Source organism: Coffea eugenioides, chromosome 6, assembly GCF_003713205.1.
Source record: "Coffea eugenioides isolate CCC68of chromosome 6, Ceug_1.0, whole genome shotgun sequence".
In the NCBI taxonomy this organism is placed as follows: Eukaryota; Viridiplantae; Streptophyta; class Magnoliopsida; order Gentianales; family Rubiaceae; genus Coffea; species Coffea eugenioides.
In genome coordinates, this window is record NC_040040.1 from 25,122,275 (window position 1) to 25,140,228 (window position 17,954).

Consider the following 17,954-nt stretch of genomic DNA (forward strand, 5'->3'; position numbering starts at 1 on the left):
GACTCATGATGGTGATTGAAGCGAAAACTATCCATATTTTTTCCTACCCAAAAAAGTATTTCTAAATTAATATTGGATAAATCTAAACTAATAAATGAGAACAATTGAAACATTACTAGCATCCTTTATGTTTCGCCAAACATTTAATTAAACTTAGTCCAAGGACCTAATCTTTGTGTCTCCTTCTGTTCATAGTCATCATAATCTTTACTCTTAAGGATTCATCATCATCAACACCATTATTATTATTTTGGTTAAGGAAGGCTCTACAGCTTACATGAGAGAGAGAGAAGATAGGCTTCGAGAGTCAAACTAGGAAATTCATGATCATCTGGCTACATCAACTTGAGAGTTTAGGTTGTGTTTGGATTGCAATTTTTTGGAGTTTCTGCACAAAAAAAAAAAAAAAAAAAAAACTGCAACGATTTGATATATGTGAGTTAAAAAGATGCTTGAAAAATGTGTTCATAAAAAAATGTAAAGATATTTTGACAGAAAATCCCTTTCCAAATAAGGTACTTTTCAATAAATTCAATTTAGTCATGATGATGAAGCTACACAATTTGCATCACAAGAAGACGCAAAAAAGAAATCCATACATCAATCTTCCTAATATTTTTGTTTTTGGGGTTTGTTGGAGGGCTAAAGCCCAGCCCGTTGTGACAAAGAAATCCCCTTATGACAAAGTCAGAATGCAAAATTTTTTAGGCACCATCCAGATGTCTATGAATTTTAACTTTTTTTTTGAAGGTGCATGCATTTGTTTGTTAAATTTTGTTATTGTTGTTTTCCCTTGGGGACATCATTACCTCATTTGCATATTCATAAAATATTTTCTTATCTGTTATAAAATCGAATGTTTATAATTTCCGTAATAACCTAATTATAGACATTCGAACAGAAATTTTGGAATAATGGCCATGGAAGCTATTCTTGGTCCGATTGTGGGGAAAATCGTGGAGAAGTGTATTGATCCAATTATGCGTCAATTTCAGTATTTATTTTGCTATAGAAGCAACGTTGAAACCCTGAGGAATGGCATCAAAAAACTCGAGCAAAGGAAAACTAAGGTGCAACGGTTGGTAGATGAAGCAAGAAACAATGGTGAAGAAATTGAACCAATTGTTACTGATTGGCTAAGTCGGACTGATGATCTAGAGAAAGAGGCACATACTACTATTTCTGATGGTACGGAGAATGTTAAGGTGAATTGCTTTAAAATTGTTAGGCTTCCGAATTTGAAGTCGCGTTATTTGATAGGCCGACAGGCTGCCAAAAGAGGAAATGATGTTAAAGAACATCTCAGAGAGGGCCAATTTGATGAAGTTGGATACCTTCCTCCATTGGGGAAAATGCCTTTAAGTGAATCGACCATATCCTTTGCTTCTAGGATGTCAACAAAGAAGGGAGTGATGGAAGCTTTAAAGCAGGAGAAAACTAGCCTAATGGCGATTTGTGGTATGGCCGGCGTAGGCAAGACTACTTTGGTCAAAGAAATTGCTGATCAGGTTAAGTTTGAGAAACTATTTGATCGCGTAGCCTTTGCAGCTGTGTCTCAAAATCCAGACATGAGCAATGTCCGAAATCAACTTGTTGAGCGGTTAGAGCTGAAAATTTCTGAGCAAACTGATCTGTCAAGAGCTGAAAGATTGCATATGACACTAACCAATAGTGACAAGAGAATTCTTGTTATATTGGACGACATTTGGAAAGAAGTCGATTTTAAGAGTCTGGGAATTCCCGTCGGAGGTGAATGCAGGAGCTTAAAAGTCATACTGACGTCTCGATCCTCATATGTTTGTAGGGACATGAGAGCTGAAATCTTTGAGGTGGATATCTTGCCTAAAGAAGAAGCATGGCTTCTTTTTAAAGAGGTTGCAGAAATTTCTGATGATGCTGATTTCAGTGATGTTGCAAAGGAGGCTGCAGAGGAATGCAAAGGTCTACCTCTTGCAATCTTTGTTGTTGCCAGGGCATTAATAAGCAATCATACTCTAGAAGACTGGGAACAAGCCCTTGAACACCTAAAGGAGTACACAATTAGAGACCTAAGGGGTGTTGAAGATTCAGTGTTTTCAACAATTGAGTTTAGCTTAGACTATTTAAAAAGCATTGAAGCTAAGTCACTACTTTTGCTTTGCAGTTTATTTCCAGAGGATTATAGTATTCCAATCGAATGTTTGGTTAGGTATGGAAGAGGGCTAGAATTGTTCCCAAATAGACGGAGGTTAAAAGATGTAAGATACTGGGTAGACAAGCTTATTGGTGACCTGAAAAGCTCCTATTTGTTGCTAAACGATGCTGAAAAAGAAGACTCTGTAAAACTGCACGATGTCGTGCGAGATGTGTGCTTGTCAATTGCATCAAATGACGAGCATGAGTTTTTAGTGAGCAATTCTGGAGTGGAAGAAAAGAATTCTTACACGGCAATTTCGCTAGTATCGCAAGATTCCAATCGTGATCTACTTCCATTTTGCAAGGAATATCCAAAGCTTAGGTTGTTGCGTTTGGTATTCCAACCAGGAGAACTCAACCTATCAGAAGACTCTTTTGTAGGAATGGAAGCTCTCAGGGTCATGGAATTAAACCACTCCCAAATTGAATTTCCACTGTCATGGCCTGGACAAATGTTAAGGAGCCTTCGGACACTGTGTCTGGATTATTGTGTGTTGGGCAATGGAATGTCGTCAATGCTTGGACACATGATTCAATTGGAAACTTTGAGCCTCTTTCAATGCGAAATTCTGGATTATCGGTTTCCAGCTGAAATCGGTCAGTTGAGTAATTTAAAGTTGTTAGATTTGAGGGTTGAAAGTAGCCTCCATCCCTTGCCTAGTGGTATCTTGTCAAGCTTGAAGAAACTAGAAGAATTGTATTTAGGATCTCGTGATCATTTACAGCTAGGGAGAGATAAAGAAGAGGAAATAAGATGCCTTAAAGAGATCTCATCAGTCTCTAACCTTGCATGTCTCCAAATTGTTTTATATGACCTTAACCTCTTACTTCTATCTTTGCAAGAATTTGATACTCAGAAGTTGTCAAGATTTCACATTGCAGTAGCTAATTACGAAGAAGCAATAGAATATCTCAGCAAAAAATATCAGTTTCGGAAAAGCTTCGGGCTTTATTTGTTAGATCATGGTGATGAAGGGTTGAACCAAGTGTTTGATTCTCACAATGTTACTAGCATTGTCAAGAGAACTGAGAATCTCACTTTGGTTCTTGGTGGATCATCAGGCTTGATGAATCTTGTGCCTGACTTGGGTGGAAACGGGTTCATCAATTTGAAAAGGCTTTCTCTGTGCTTTGGACAATATGAATGCCTTGTTGATTCTACCGGCAACCTTGTTGCCCGACATGTTTTTGAAAATTTGGTGTCCATGAAGTTAGAACGTTTGGAGTTGAAAGAAATATGTATGGGATTTCTTCCACCTCGATGCTTCGGTCAACTTCAAGAGGTGACATTTTCTAGAATAAGTGCTTTAGAGTGCTTGTGGAAGGGATCAGTCGAACCTCCGTCGCTTTGCAACCTCAGATCTATTAAAGTACAGGATTGTGCTCAAATTACAACTCTCTTCTCACAATCAGCACTGAAATGTCTGGTGAAACTCCAACAGATAAGTGTACATGGGTGTGAAAATTTCGAGAGAATTGTTGTGAGGGAGGAAAGTCTGACAGAGGAAGTGCTTGAGCTACCCCAACTCAAAGCGTTAGACTTACGCTTGACAAACTTTATTGGTTTTGGCTCTGAAGATGATAAAGCTGTGGCTTTTTTTGACCAGGTCTGTCTTCTCTCTCTCTCTCTTTTAGTTTGTGTAATTATACGATATACTTAATATAGCTGAATTCAGGTGAACACCGAAAACACACTCAAGCACTTTCTTTCTCAATATGTTAATTATATTTTCAAAATTAATAATGTTTCATCAGTTAATGTGATGCGGAATTTCTAATGTTGACTGCTCTAAAGGTAAAACTAATGTTCCAAATTGACGACTCATATTAATGTCAGTCATTTCACATACAGATGTACTGACTATTAAATTGTGGTGGAGTTGTACAATTATTCATAGTAGTTATTAGTGATTATTGAATTGTAATAAAGACAGCTTGTGACGATTTAAGGTTAAATGTGGTAAACTAACTCGGTTACTCTTCAGCCAACGAAGCCCCAAAACAAAAAACAAAAAAAAAGGTTAAAAAACAGAAAGAAAGAAAGAAAGGAAAGGAAAGGAAAGTGTGTGATAGAGAAAGGGAGAGATGCCGTGTCCACTGAATAATCACTCAAATGAGGGCCAAATCCACAGTAAGCGTTTGGTGTAGTAATTAAAAGTCCAGTGATGATGAATAAAAATAGGGTAATAAAAATATTGACAACAATAATTTTGGTGCTCCTGTGACGTGGTGGTGTGTCTGTCACGTCATCAAGCGTAACAAATAGATTGCTAGCAGCTGGATGGATCCGAACACTACTGTAACTGCATGTTGCATTTTGCATTATGGGGCTAAGTTTGCCAAATTTTTCAGGTTTCACTCCCCTGCCTGGAAGTACTATATATTGTTGATCCTAGTGATGGCCCGGAACAACTAGTAGGAGGGAAAATGCCTAGTGGGTCCCTCGACAACTTAAAATCCGTGTATCTTTGGGATTGTCGCTTTATCCGATGCATTGCCAAAGCTGATACGGTTGCATTATTACAAAAGTTGCAAGCACTTGACATGTGGATTTGTAATGGGATGGAATCCTTTTTCGACTTTGAGGGTCTAAAAGTTCCAAATACTCCATCAGAAAAGGCACTTGAAATTCTTCCCAAACTAGAGTCACTGTGCTTGCGTGACTGTCGAAGATTAACCCATATTTGGAGGAATTTTCCTGAAGGGGTTCGAGTATTCCAAAACTTGAGAAGTCTAGCTGTGTGGGAGTGCCCTTTAAACTGTTTGTTTCATCCTCCTAGTGTGGCCACCATGCTCATAAGTCTTGAGGAACTGGACGTTCGTTGGTGCTCGAAAATGCATGAAGTTATAGGTGCGGAAGATGAAGAGGTCAGCCAAGAAGATAATGCTCGGCATCATGATGTTGGAAAATGTAGAGAAATTGCACTGGGAAGAACCAACAAGGAGTTTGTGTTTCCTAAATTAAACTCTCTGCGGTTGGAAGACCTTAAGAATCTTCGAAGTTTTGGTGGTAGCCACCGGGAGGATTATGAGTTTAAATTTCCCCTACTCACTGAGTTGTTCATAATGAATTGCCCAAAGTTGAAGAAGTTCTGTTCCGGAAAGTTGGATGCACCGTGGCTTAAGAAAGTTCAAATAGGGCCGAGTGACAGGGAGAATTTTGAACCTCCTGTGGATTTAAAGGTACTAATATCCTAATTCTATTTTCAACCAATCCTTTTAATTTTGTCTCACTTCACTAGACTTATTTCCCTGAGAGTTGAGAATGTATATTTTAAATAATTATTGCTGAGCATATTATATTTTACAGGATCGAGAGATTTGTCCTTTTCAAGAGGATTTTCCTTGGTCATATTGAAAATGACATGATTATTTGCATATTAAGGTACCTAGCTTTCTATATGTTTACAAACTTTATCGTTTCCCCTTCTTTATAATTACAAGCCGCAGTATGCATGCTTTTGATCTATATGAATGAATCAATGAATGGTATTACATGATTGTGGAATCTCATTGATTACAAAATTATATGAACTCTCATGGAATTTTCCATTTGGATGTTGAGGTAAATACCTTTCTATATGTTTACAAACTTTATGTTTTACCTTTCTTCTAATTTTGTCTTTACATTTTTTTTTCATTTTTTTTGAGGTGAATGGAACTTTTGATCTTCTATTAATCAATCAGATTCTATTCTCATGTAGCATTATTCATTGATTCTTACTATCTATGAACTATACTTCTATATTGAGTTTGCATTATTGGCTTTCTTATCAACTCTTTTTTTTTTTATCTAAATGTTACCATTTCAGAGTAAAACTAATATGTTAAATCCTATATTTGTTTTGGTTTTGCTTATATTTCTTGCAATGTACGCATTTTTTGAAGTATTCTTCTTTTCATTTTTGTGAAAATAGTTTCCACTAAAAATAATAAGAATTTCCACTGTGAAAAATTGCAGCCTTCATATGTCAGCTTTCAAAGCTCCAATCTCTTCAAAAATATAAAATTGAATATTCCATGTAGGAATCAAGGAAAAAAATCCTGAGTAGAGATAGCAAAAAATAAACCAGAGCTACACAAGCCTGATGTCAAATTAATATGGGAATTCCAATGTATTATACCATGTATATTTGTTTTGGACATTATGACAGAGTTGTAATATTCATGCCTCTGTTTTCTTTCACAGAATGTTGTGGGAACCATCAAGTTCATCGAATAATGTGGTCTAGTTACCACAGTCTTGACTGAACCGGTGGATTGGGCTATCAGATATGGATGGAGATCTTGACATGGTTAATTCTATAAGTGTGGAACTTATACAAGTTTTGTGTGCTTGCTTTTGTCATTGATATTCAAATAATAAACATATTGTGTGTATAGTATCATGGCTTTTAAATAATAAATGTGCTGTATGTAATGTATCATGACTTTCAAATAATAAATTCATTGTACGTATCATATCATGGACTTTAAACATAAAGAACGAAAGGGCAATTTTCTAGTCTTTTAACCCATATGATGTCCTGATCAGGAAATGTTAAACCAAACAAGAAAGATTAACATTACTAAATCACTTACAATACAGTCAAAGGAGTATTTGTACATTAGATAACCATGAGAAAAGACACAAAAGGGTAATGATACTTTTCCTGAACAGCTTAGTACAATCAAGCTACAATTCAAGAGGAAAAAATTTCCACCTAAAAAGTGACTCTTGACAGAAAGAAAATTGACACAAGGAACGGTATTAGAACTCATACAACTACCAAGGCAAAACAATTTATCTAAATATTTGACAAGTAAAAGGCCTTTTTCTTTTTCTTTTCTTTTTTTCAAGGGGGTTTGCAAAGGATATACAAAATTTTGATCTACTGTTACTCCCAAGACAGCAATCATATAAAGTTCAGAAGGATCAGAGTGGAAGGTAATATATCTGGGATGGGCAAATATGGTCAAAGAAACCTGGGGTCCTCTCATTTGAAGCAATAAAAAAGGTTTGTTCTGTGGGACCCATTTTACAATTCTGCAGGAAATAAATTCTGGACGGGTATCCCTATCAAGATAAGGATACCAAGACCAATCAACGCCGAACCTATCCTTGTGAGTTTTCAATTTATCACCTCATCTGACATGGATAGCATCACGATCACCAAGAAGGGAAACCTCACCAATCATATTAAATGTCAATCACTTAAAAACAGAAAGTTTTAAAACAAAGCAATGTTATAGCTGACTGCAATAGAACACTAGCCATTCGAAAGCATCAATGATGTCATATTAGAGCTTTTGACTCCCATAAAGAAGGTATTCAAACAGGTGCCCACATATGGATGACATGAGACCACAATTAGGCAAAGTGACAGATGAACCAAACATGCGTATGAAACTTCTCTAAATACATGTAGAACACAAAGGTACACCCAAAACTTTTTTTGGTACACACTCTTGACTCTCCAACTATAAATGCAACACCAACCAATGATCAGCTAGCAGAAAAGAATGGCTCTGAAACAAAAAGAAATGGCAAGCCTTACACTGTGCACCAAGGTTCATTCTCAGATCTCCTATCAAATATTCAAGCCCTACACTGTGCACCAAAATTATAATCAACCAACCAACCAAAGGAGCCCACTAATAAAGCATGCAGCAGCAGTGAAATGGCAAGCCTTCTTGTACAAATTTTAAGTGTAACTCACAAGCACAATACAGTCTCTCTATGTGGTGAATTATCACCCTCATCTATATGATTAAGCCATATAAAAGAAAGAAATTACTTATCAAGGACTCTCACTTGTCCCTTGACATGTATGCTAGACTTCTTTCAACGCAAAGAGCACGTGACGCACCTATTACGAGTGGTGCCAAACATTAACAGAGAACCTATGCTTACCCTGACACTAGTGTTCATTTACATATGCAGAAGTTTCAACTGTCAGACAGGAAAAGGAAATATTATTTTTTCTAAAAAAAATTAAAAGTTCACAACTTGTTTACCAAAAGTGACAATGCACCTTACAACTAATTGCAGTAGTCAAGCTTTTACGACATTAATGTTTACCCTGCCAGGGAGTGGTGAATGGTAGAAATAATCAGTCTTCTTAAAGTCCCATCACCAAAATGACTACAAAAGGGGAATATATTTCAAACTTCTTGTAGAAGCACCAACCAGAAATCTTCCAATAGGAATAGCAATTTTACGTATCACTAAGATATCATGACCAGTTTTTCCTTCCAAACAAGATCCACAGTATTCTCAACATCAAGTTTACTACAAGCCCAGGTTCTACTCTTTTCAATAATCCAAACTATGATAGTCAACTCAAGAAAGCAACGATACATTTGCAGTGTGCAAATAATGTAACGTGCATATAAATTTCGGCTACCAAACATAAGGAGAACTTATCGGCTATCTACCCCATAATATTGAGCAAAACACATTTATGCAAGGGCATTATTAAGTATCACACCTATGGCAGACCATTGTGTTCCCATATTTGACAGAACCCTTTTTTCTTTCCTCCTTTTTTTTGATTTGTTTTGTTTAGTTTTGTTTCTGTCTGTTCTTTTCCTCTTCAGCTATAGGAGAGGAAGGAAAGGGGAAAACTCATGGCAATAATTCCCCGTGTCAAAAAAGTTCACACCATATATAGCACCTTCAGGAGATCATCAACAGAAATATATGCAATGTTCCTATCATGTCCAAGTAAGATTAGCAAGAACATGGACAAATGAATTGCCACATTGTAATTGTACATTTACAAAAATGACCAAAATCAACTTAGAGTACATAATCGATATAATAGTGTGTTTGGATAGTAGATTATTTGGGATAATTTTTTGAAAAACTACTGTAGCACTTTTTTTATGTGATTTATGTGAGATAAAAAGGTAGTTGAAAAATGTGTTGATGATGCAAGAAAATAAATTTTGGCAAATAATTCACTATCCAAGTAAACCATATATTATCATGCATCAAATTTAAAAATCAAGAATGGCTAACATACGGAGTTTGAAAGTTGGAACAACTCTTAACTTCTTGATGGGCTCTTTGAAGACCTTCAAAATCAAAAATCAACTGATCGACATTTTTTACATCCACTTTTAGACAATAATGAAGTTAGTTTTCAGCCTAAATGTAAGCTTGTAGTTAAGCTTACTTACACAATCTACAAGAACCAATGAAGGCAGCGCTCTCAGACAATTAAGAGACTCCAATTAGTTAGTAGACTCTGAACGAGTATTAGTTGATATAAAACTTGTCATAAACAATTAAAGCACCAAGAGGGCTAGAATTAGACCAAAAAAGACTTCTTGATTATTTAACTAACCTGATGGTGGGGATTTTTCCAAAGCAACCTGAATTGCTTCAGTCTAAAGCTCACATTTAAAGAGAAGTTTATTCCTCTTTATCTACAAGCCATCTGACTCTCAAGTTAGAGCCAAGAAGTGGTCCGATTTTTACATCATAGGCAGCTATAGTGCAAACTTTAGAATCATGTCATTCCAAGGTCTAAAGCTCGCACTGTGTACTTGAGACCACGAAACAAGACCCCAAAACAACTCAACAAATGATTAGAAAAGTATATTACAAATAAAAGAAGGAAAAAAAGAAAAACTTAAAACTCCGGAATATAGCCTCCACTTAATTGTGTTTTAGCCTGTTGCTAAACTTAAGTATCATAAACATGAGTGGGTAAGGTCCTGCTTTGTCAAACACTTGAAAACATTACCATGATAAGTGGGTAAGTTAAAAACAAAATAGCAAGGCAAACTTTACCAATTGCATGGGCATAAACCAAAAAAGATGGTATGCTAATAAGAAGAGTGTTATCTGCAAACAAGTTAAATTTCTAGGACAAGGGAAAGTCCCACAGCACAATAATTCGTGTTTCAACAGTCACTGATAATAATGATAGGAAACAGAAAATGGAACAAAATACTGCATATAGCACCATGAACCAACCTTTTCTGCTCCAATCTTCGACTTCATGCCAGCCACTAAAGGAAGAAAATAATATGATGAGAATAGCACTACGGTTATTCTGATTCTTGCACTTCATGAACTTGAATGATTACCATGATTAATACCTGCAAGAAATTTATCAAGATTCAAAAAACTAAGTCCATTGAGCTTCACAAAGAAATTTTTGCAATGAAATTGTAATCCTCAGTGAACCTAAACTTAGAGGGAGAAAGGGAATGACCAAACCAAACACCATTCAACAAGTTAAAGGGCTAAAAACTTAACCCAAAAACAATATTAAAAGAGCCTTCAACAGTATGTAACAAAATCCTAAAGATTGATCATTCTTAAACAAATAATTGAATGCAAGAAGGATGGAGAATGTTTAGAACAAAGCAAAGCAAAAGGCAGTATAGAAGTAAAATTACCATGACAGAGACATTGCTGTTCAATTTACGAGTAAAATATTCGAATACAAACTTTTTGATCTGAGGTCCTCCCGGCCACATTGGCAGTCCCTCAGGATTCCAATTTCTTGCTTGTCAATAGCACCCGATTTCACTGTTATTAGCCATTTCTGATATGAGATCAAGATAATACAAGGAATACATTGAGCAAGAGCTAGCTGCCCACCTAACAAATAAAATTAAAAAATGTAGATTAATCATTAAATGGCCACTATTTACCGACGTATGTTATCAGGCACTTAAGGAAAATACAAATGGAATAAAATAAACAAAACTCACAAAAATTTTCAGCTGCATCAATTTGTTTTACTCTTTGTTGTTTCATTTTTGTTTTAAAAGCATATGTAAGCAATTAGTGATACTGGAAAACTCGACATCTTGCATCTTTTGGTTCAAACAAGTAGCACCTGGAACAACTTCTGTCTTACCTTTTTTTCTTATATTTTCTTTTTTTCCTTTGAGTGCAAGAGGCCAGAGTTTGCAGTGATGCTAAATGCTAGTCTTCACCATAACTGAACTTTGTTCTGAACTGGCATCAATTGACTGGTGAAGAATCCCTTTCTTGTTGTGTATTGGATTGATGCACATTCTTGAGGAATTACAAAGGTTCTTAAACATATAAAAGGGGCAAAACACAGGAATGAGTAGGCTTTTTTTTCTTTGCAAAATTTTGGTCTAAGAAAGGAACAAAAACTTGGAATGCTAAGACCACCAATTGTCAAAACAAATGGTTTTCTTGTGCTTGAGCGAGCAAATAGAGTCAAAGAGGCCATGAAGTGGAAGGTCCACGAAGCCTGAAATCCAGTAGCACCAAAGCATAAAGCTAGCTGCTGCAAGTCTTTTAAAGATTACATCCATAAAGACAGACTTCCAACTGAATGTGGAAACAGGTCCTCCAAGTGCAAAACACTAAGAAGAATGGAAAGTCTTAAAATGCTAAATTTTTCCAAGGTAAGCTAAAATCTCGGAAGTCAAAATGCAGAACATGCAGGTATGTTCTATCATAATTGTAGATCAAGTCCAACTAAAATTTTCATTAATATGTAACTAAAGTTGCATGCTACCACAGCTCACCATGTTCTGGTTTATCTCTGTATGCTAAATTTCATCAGCTAACCTCATAATCTTGCAAAACCTCAAATAGTATTTTAAATCATAAAACAACATTCAAGGAATGCAGTGTGAACTTGTGTCACCCATAATTAGTACTCTAAAAGTCTCCTCTTCAATTACAAGTTCCCGTCTTTCCCAACAAATCCCTAGAGGATTATGGGACTAATAGTAAATTCAAATCCAATAATACATACTCAGGTGAAAGCAATATTCTTCTACTCCCCTAGGCACAGAATTCAATTGAAGGCACTTAAATCTCCATTGCAATTTTCAGACATCACCCTCTTTCCAAATGATAAAATCTATAACTTTCTCAATCAAATTCGCTCAGAAAAAGGGGGAAAGGAGAATAAAATGGAGGATGGACATTTCTTTTATATCAGTAATAACAACAGTACTTACCAAGAGAAAATCAATCTATCTCAAGGTAAACTAAACCAGATTTAACAATTCACTTCTAGTTAATACCAAAAAATGATGCAGCTTTCCACTTTGTCAATACCAAACCCATCTTACAACCAATCAGAGTCACAAACGGAACACATTGTATGCCTTCTGTGTAAGCAAATTTTCTTACAATACTATTATGGTAGTACACTTGTACTTTGTGTTGCCAATGTTGTATATAACCATATCTTTCCTGATCAGTAAAATTTACAACTTTCTGAACCAAACTGAGTAACAGAAGGGGACAAAGAAACGGGAAAATCAAAGGGAGATGAACATTCTTCTATATCGATATTATATGCATTTCACTTACCTAAAAAAAACGGACCATTTTAAGACAAACTACATCATAGATAAAGAATCAATTGTACATAACACTGCAAAAAGATGCAGATCTCTCTCTTCTTCAAAATGAGATCCATTCTATATCCAATCAAAATCACCAATAGACCCATAATAGACATAATGTATAAGCAGAATTCTTTAATCAATAACATATCGAAATTCACTTGTACTTTTGCCAATGTTGTACTTTCCCAATACCTTCTATCACGAACCTTCATCCTTCCAGTTGGATAAAGAACCAGAAGAGATAAAAACGCAAAAATTTCAAAGCCATGAATAATCAAGAATATTCCTCTCATTCTCCTTATAGTAACGAATCAGCCAACTCTCCTCTCCCCTCTCAAATTTTTAACACATCCAATCAAAATCATCAGCAAATCCAATAATATACATGCTATACGACCAAAACTCTTCCTCTATTACCATTATAGCATCTCTCTCGTACACTGTGCTGACAAGATTGTACTTTGATATATCAGGCACAATAAAGCTCCATATTTTACAACCAAAACCCCTCCAAAATGAGAATTAACATAATAAAGTAGCAAAAGAACAAAAACCCACTAGTCCAACCATTCATATAATCAAGATTATTTTGTTTTCTCTTTTTGTATTTTTACCCCCAAAAAAAGGTATATACCTCTGAAGATACATTATTGCTTCCTCAAGAGCACGCCTGAGGCTGGATTGCTGGTGGGCAAGGCCTTCACAAGACTCACAGTGCTTCCCAGGACAGTCAATTCTGTTGCCCCAATACACGTACTTCTCAGAATCTCTATGATTCTTAGCATTTTGCTCTGCATACTTGTTCCTGTGATGGAATAAAAGAATCCTTTTGTGGAAAAGAAAGAAGATGCAAGGTAGAAAACAGCAATGCAGCCAATTGTAAGAATGACAAGAATAGAAGATCTAGGTAAATTACGACTACAGTTAATTACATTTACCCCGCTAGTGATTTGTCCAAATATTTTTCATTGAGGTTTCTTCAATTTTAATCATGTATTTTTTTTCCAAAAATTCGTATTACCAATTATTACCCTTTTTTTAAAATATACCAATTATTACCTATTTGCGTTATAGTTTTCAAAGAAAAATTTGTTTTCTATGAAACATTTCTCAATCACTTTTTACTTTACATATATCAGAATACATTTCTCAATCACATTTTATTTTATATGTATCAAATTATTACCAAATATTTTCTATAAAATTTTCAAAAAAATCAAATCAAATGGTCTTTTAACCCAAAGTACACTTACCTTTTGTTATTTATGAGTCATGACATCCAAAACCCACAATCGAAAATAATGGAATAACTACTAGCCAAATTACATTCTATTTATAATATATTTTTCTCAAATGAAATTTCTCCAAGTTATGGAAACAATTGGATTCTAGCCTTTGAATAGCAAAGTGTTTATATATAAATAAAAAATGCCAATTTAATTTTTGTAAGTTAGACAATCTAACATTTAACCCCTTGTAGCTTTTAAATTTTAGCGTCGATTGGGGGATTTGGCTCCATTAAATTCTCGCCATTTTTATAATGCACATTTAGATACATGATACGTGTTTTCAATTGCTAATAAGAGACATGATTATTTTAAATTTGACTAATTATAATCCTTTATTAATAAACAAAGACACATGTTATGCATCCAAATATGCATTGCGGAAAATGGAGAAAGAGAAAAGAGCCAAGTTTTCAGTTGGAGGATTTTGACTCCCCTCCAATGGATTCTCTATCCATTTCCTACAATGCACATCTAGGTGCATAACACGTGTCTTTATTTATTAACAAATGTTAGGATTAGTTAAATTTAAAAGGATCATATCATTTCATTTATTAACAAGGATTAGAATTAGTCAAATTTAAAAGAAAAATCTTCTAATTCTAATCTTCATTTATTAGGAAAGAAGATTTTTCTTTTAAATTTGACTAATTCTAATCCTTGTTAATAAATGAAATGATATGATCCTTTTAAATTTGACTAATCCTAACCTTTGTTAATAAATAAAGACACGTGTCACACATCTAGATGTGCGTTATGAAAAATTGAGAGAGAATCTACTAGATAGGAGCCAAGCCGTCGGTTGGAAGATTTAGCTCCTCTTCAATGGATTCTTTTTCCATTTCCTATAATGTACATCTAAATGCATGACATGTGTCTTCATTTATTAGAAAAGGACATGATCATTTTAAATTTGATTAACGTAACCCTTGTTAATAAATAAAGACATAGTGTCATACATCCAAATGTGCACTGCAATAAATGGAGAGAGAATCCACTGGAAAAGAGCCAAAGCCTAAAATACATGTACCTAAAATACACATCTATAATAAACACCTCGTAGAATATTACTAAAAACACCCAAAAACATCTAAAAATATCAAAAAATTACTAAAAAAAAAGCAAAAAAAAAGAGAGCAAAATACATATCAACGCACACACCTCATCATCATCACTTCTCCCCTCTCCACCATTATGTTCCTTTCCTATTAGGAACCTCTATTGAGCCAATAGCCCTATTGTCCATCACCTATCCCCACCTTCATTGCAACTTCTCCCATCCATCCTCCTTTTCTTGCTCATCAACCCCCTAACTTCTATGATGGAGAGGGAGGAGGTTTGGCGATAAGAGAAAGGGGATAGGGGTTTGACAATGGAAAGGAATGGCTAGTGGGGGAAAGGAAAGGAGTGAATAGAGAGAGGACCTCATGGTCAGGGGTGAGAGAGGGGAAGAAGATGAGGACGGAGAAGGGATGGCAAGTCCCAAGGGAAAGAGAGGTATTCCAAAAATATCTCAAAAATTCTAAAAACAACTTAAAGCCTCACATCTAAAAAGTTTTTAAAAACATATTATTATCATTATCATTATCATCATTATTGTTATAAAAGTTATCATGTGTTTTGGTACCTTTGAATGTTTGCATTTTTATGATCTTAGTTTTTGTTATCCTAATTGTGCCCTTACTAATTGATGATTAATGTTCTATATTCCACTCTTATAATTTATGATGATTTAAATTCATTCTAGAAAATATTGGTTGATGACAAGACAAAACATTAATTGATGATTATGTTCACTATATTGCGTTATACCATTTTAATTTATAAAGAAAAATCTCCTTAAACTTGTAAACACAAAATGAGTTGAGAAACGTTCAGCAAATAGATGAATTATATTAGTTGTATCCATCCAATTCAGACAAAAGGGAAGAATTTTGTATGTCACACCCAATGTGACGATTTTACTTTAGAACAATGAATCCTTGTTAGTTAGAAGTATAAGAAAAAAATTGGTTTTAGTTTTTATAAAAAAAATTGGTTTTAGTTTTTATGATTCCAAAATTACTATTTTCTTCAATAATTAAAAACATTTTATTGCATTTCAATAATAATCAATATCAATTAATATGATTCATGAATACGGTTACAACGATGAAACGTCCCTTTGAGTGATGGCGTATTAAAACTCAAATACTCATGTTAAAAGAAAGTCTTATAACTGAAATAGCACTATACATCATTTACAAGTCAATATTAATCGTAAACAAAAGAAAAAAAAGAAACACTAAAAAAAGACCAAAACTAAAAGAAAAAAATAATATTACATAAAGAATGATAAATGTTACCCAAAAAAATTGCAAAATTCAATTCAGTTGTCATAAAAGAGAACATTAAGATCACCCAAATCGAGCAAAAATATAAAAAACAAATATAGATGTAAATGTAGATACTTTTTCACTGGGAAAAATCCACTTTTCGTCTTCAAACTTTGAGTTAAGGACACATTTCATCCTCAAATTTTTAGACGCATCACATTTAGTAAATAAATTAATTATTTTGGGCCACATTTAATCCAAAAATGGTAAAATATTCAATTTGGATGGAGAAAACTGATGTGGTGTTGATTTTGACTGAAATTTTTTTTTACTTAACGGCCACGTGCCAAACACGTGACTTTCTCTATCCAAATTAAGCAATTTACTATTTTTGGACTAAATGTGGCAAAAAATAATTAATTCATGTATTAAATATGGTGCATCAAAAAGTTTGGGGATGAAATGTGTCCTTAACTCAAAGTTTAGGGACGAAAAGTGGATTTTTTCCCTTTTTCACCAATAGTACCAGCTGTCTCAGTCAGATTAAAGTGTTCGTGTAATTGGTTTTAGTTTTCAATGATGTCCAAAGTACTCTACATAAAATGACACAAAGAATGACAAAAAATGACAAAACGTTGAAAAATTCAACTCAAATGATGGATGTTTTGATACCGAAAGTATCAATAGTCTTAGATTACAGTGTTTGTAAAATCTAGTCTTAGTTTTTAGTGATGGCTTAAGTACTCTCTTCTCGAATAATATTCATGCACTTTTCATCCTGGGTGAGTAACCAATTTCATCCTCAAATTTTCAACAAGAACACATTTAATCCTCAAACATTATCAATTTTGGTTAATTTAGGACAATTGACAGAAAACTCTTGAAACTGGATAGAAAGTAGTCACGTGAGAAGCGTACTCCGTTAGTTTAATTTATTGCAGCCAATAAAATGGGGAAAACTGTCTTCTTTTTTCATTCGTGTCTCCTTCTTTCTTGAGTATATGCTCTATTTTTTCTAGCCCTAAGTTTTGCAGGCAAAGTTTCATCATGCTCAATACCTATTATTCTACTTGTAATAGCGAAGGCCATGGAGAACCTAGAGTGCTAAAATAAGAAGAAGTTCTGCTTCTTCAATTTCATCAACATGTGTCTGTAATTGTGGATTCAGGACAAAACTAACAACTTGTTAGCAGGGCAACAATTTGAAAGAAGATTTCTTAGTTGTTCTTTGTGGCCAGTAAGAACTCATTGTACTATTGACACACCAGTAAAACTTTGATTTTAACAAATTTTTGAATTATGTTTTATTAGACTCGACAGGTGCAAGTATTTTGATAGGTTGATGAGGAAATTGGTCCAAGAGAAAGGGTACTTATACCTGGTTTGCCAAAAAGGGTGAATAAGTTGGAAGAAATAGTTGAAAAGATACGAAAGAGGGAGAAAATTTTCATCATCATTATTGTGGTCCTAATGGTGTTGTTGGCTTTGAGTTGGAGGAGAACAAGCAAAGCAAATGGAAAGTGGGGCAAGCTGTTGCTAAGTCTAGTAAGAAATGTTGCTAAATTTGCCAGACTAAGATTGTATTTTGTGGAAACAAATGTGTTTGCTAGAATGCTAGTTGGATAATCCTTTGTTTGTAAGAGGTAGGATTTAGGATAAACATAGAGTAAAGTATCAGCAGAGAAGTATGAAAACCAGCTGTTGATTGATCAATTATGTACATTTTGCGTATGGAAGTGGACATTTTCTGTTTGTAAGGAAGCTATTTTGTGTATGAAAACTTGGTGAAATCTCAATTTTGACATATGATTCTGGTCACATAATTTGTTCCCAA

The 17,954-nt window shown here is 34.6% G+C and overlaps 1 protein-coding gene across 1 annotated transcript; it reads left to right on the forward strand.

The window, feature by feature from the left end:
• The first annotated feature begins 914 nt into the window (after positions 1-914).
• On the forward strand, positions 915-5,373 carry LOC113773935 (disease resistance protein At4g27190-like). The gene is made up of 2 exons (XM_027318529.1): positions 915-3,782; positions 4,528-5,373. The coding sequence occupies exons 1-2, from the start codon at positions 915-917 to the stop codon at positions 5,371-5,373; spliced, it is 3,714 nt and encodes a 1,237-aa protein (XP_027174330.1).
• Positions 5,374-17,954: the final 12,581 nt, after the last annotated feature.

What these genes read in the sequence shown, in the direction of transcription:
- LOC113773935 (XM_027318529.1), top strand. Translation starts at nt 915, where the DNA reads ATGGCCATGGAAGCTATTCTTGGTCCGATTGTGGGGAAAATCGTGGAG. An exon ending in CTGTGGCTTTTTTTGACCAG is followed by an intron (nt 3,783 to 4,527) that starts GTCTGTCTTCTC and finishes CAAATTTTTCAG; the next exon opens with GTTTCACTCCCCTGCCTGGA.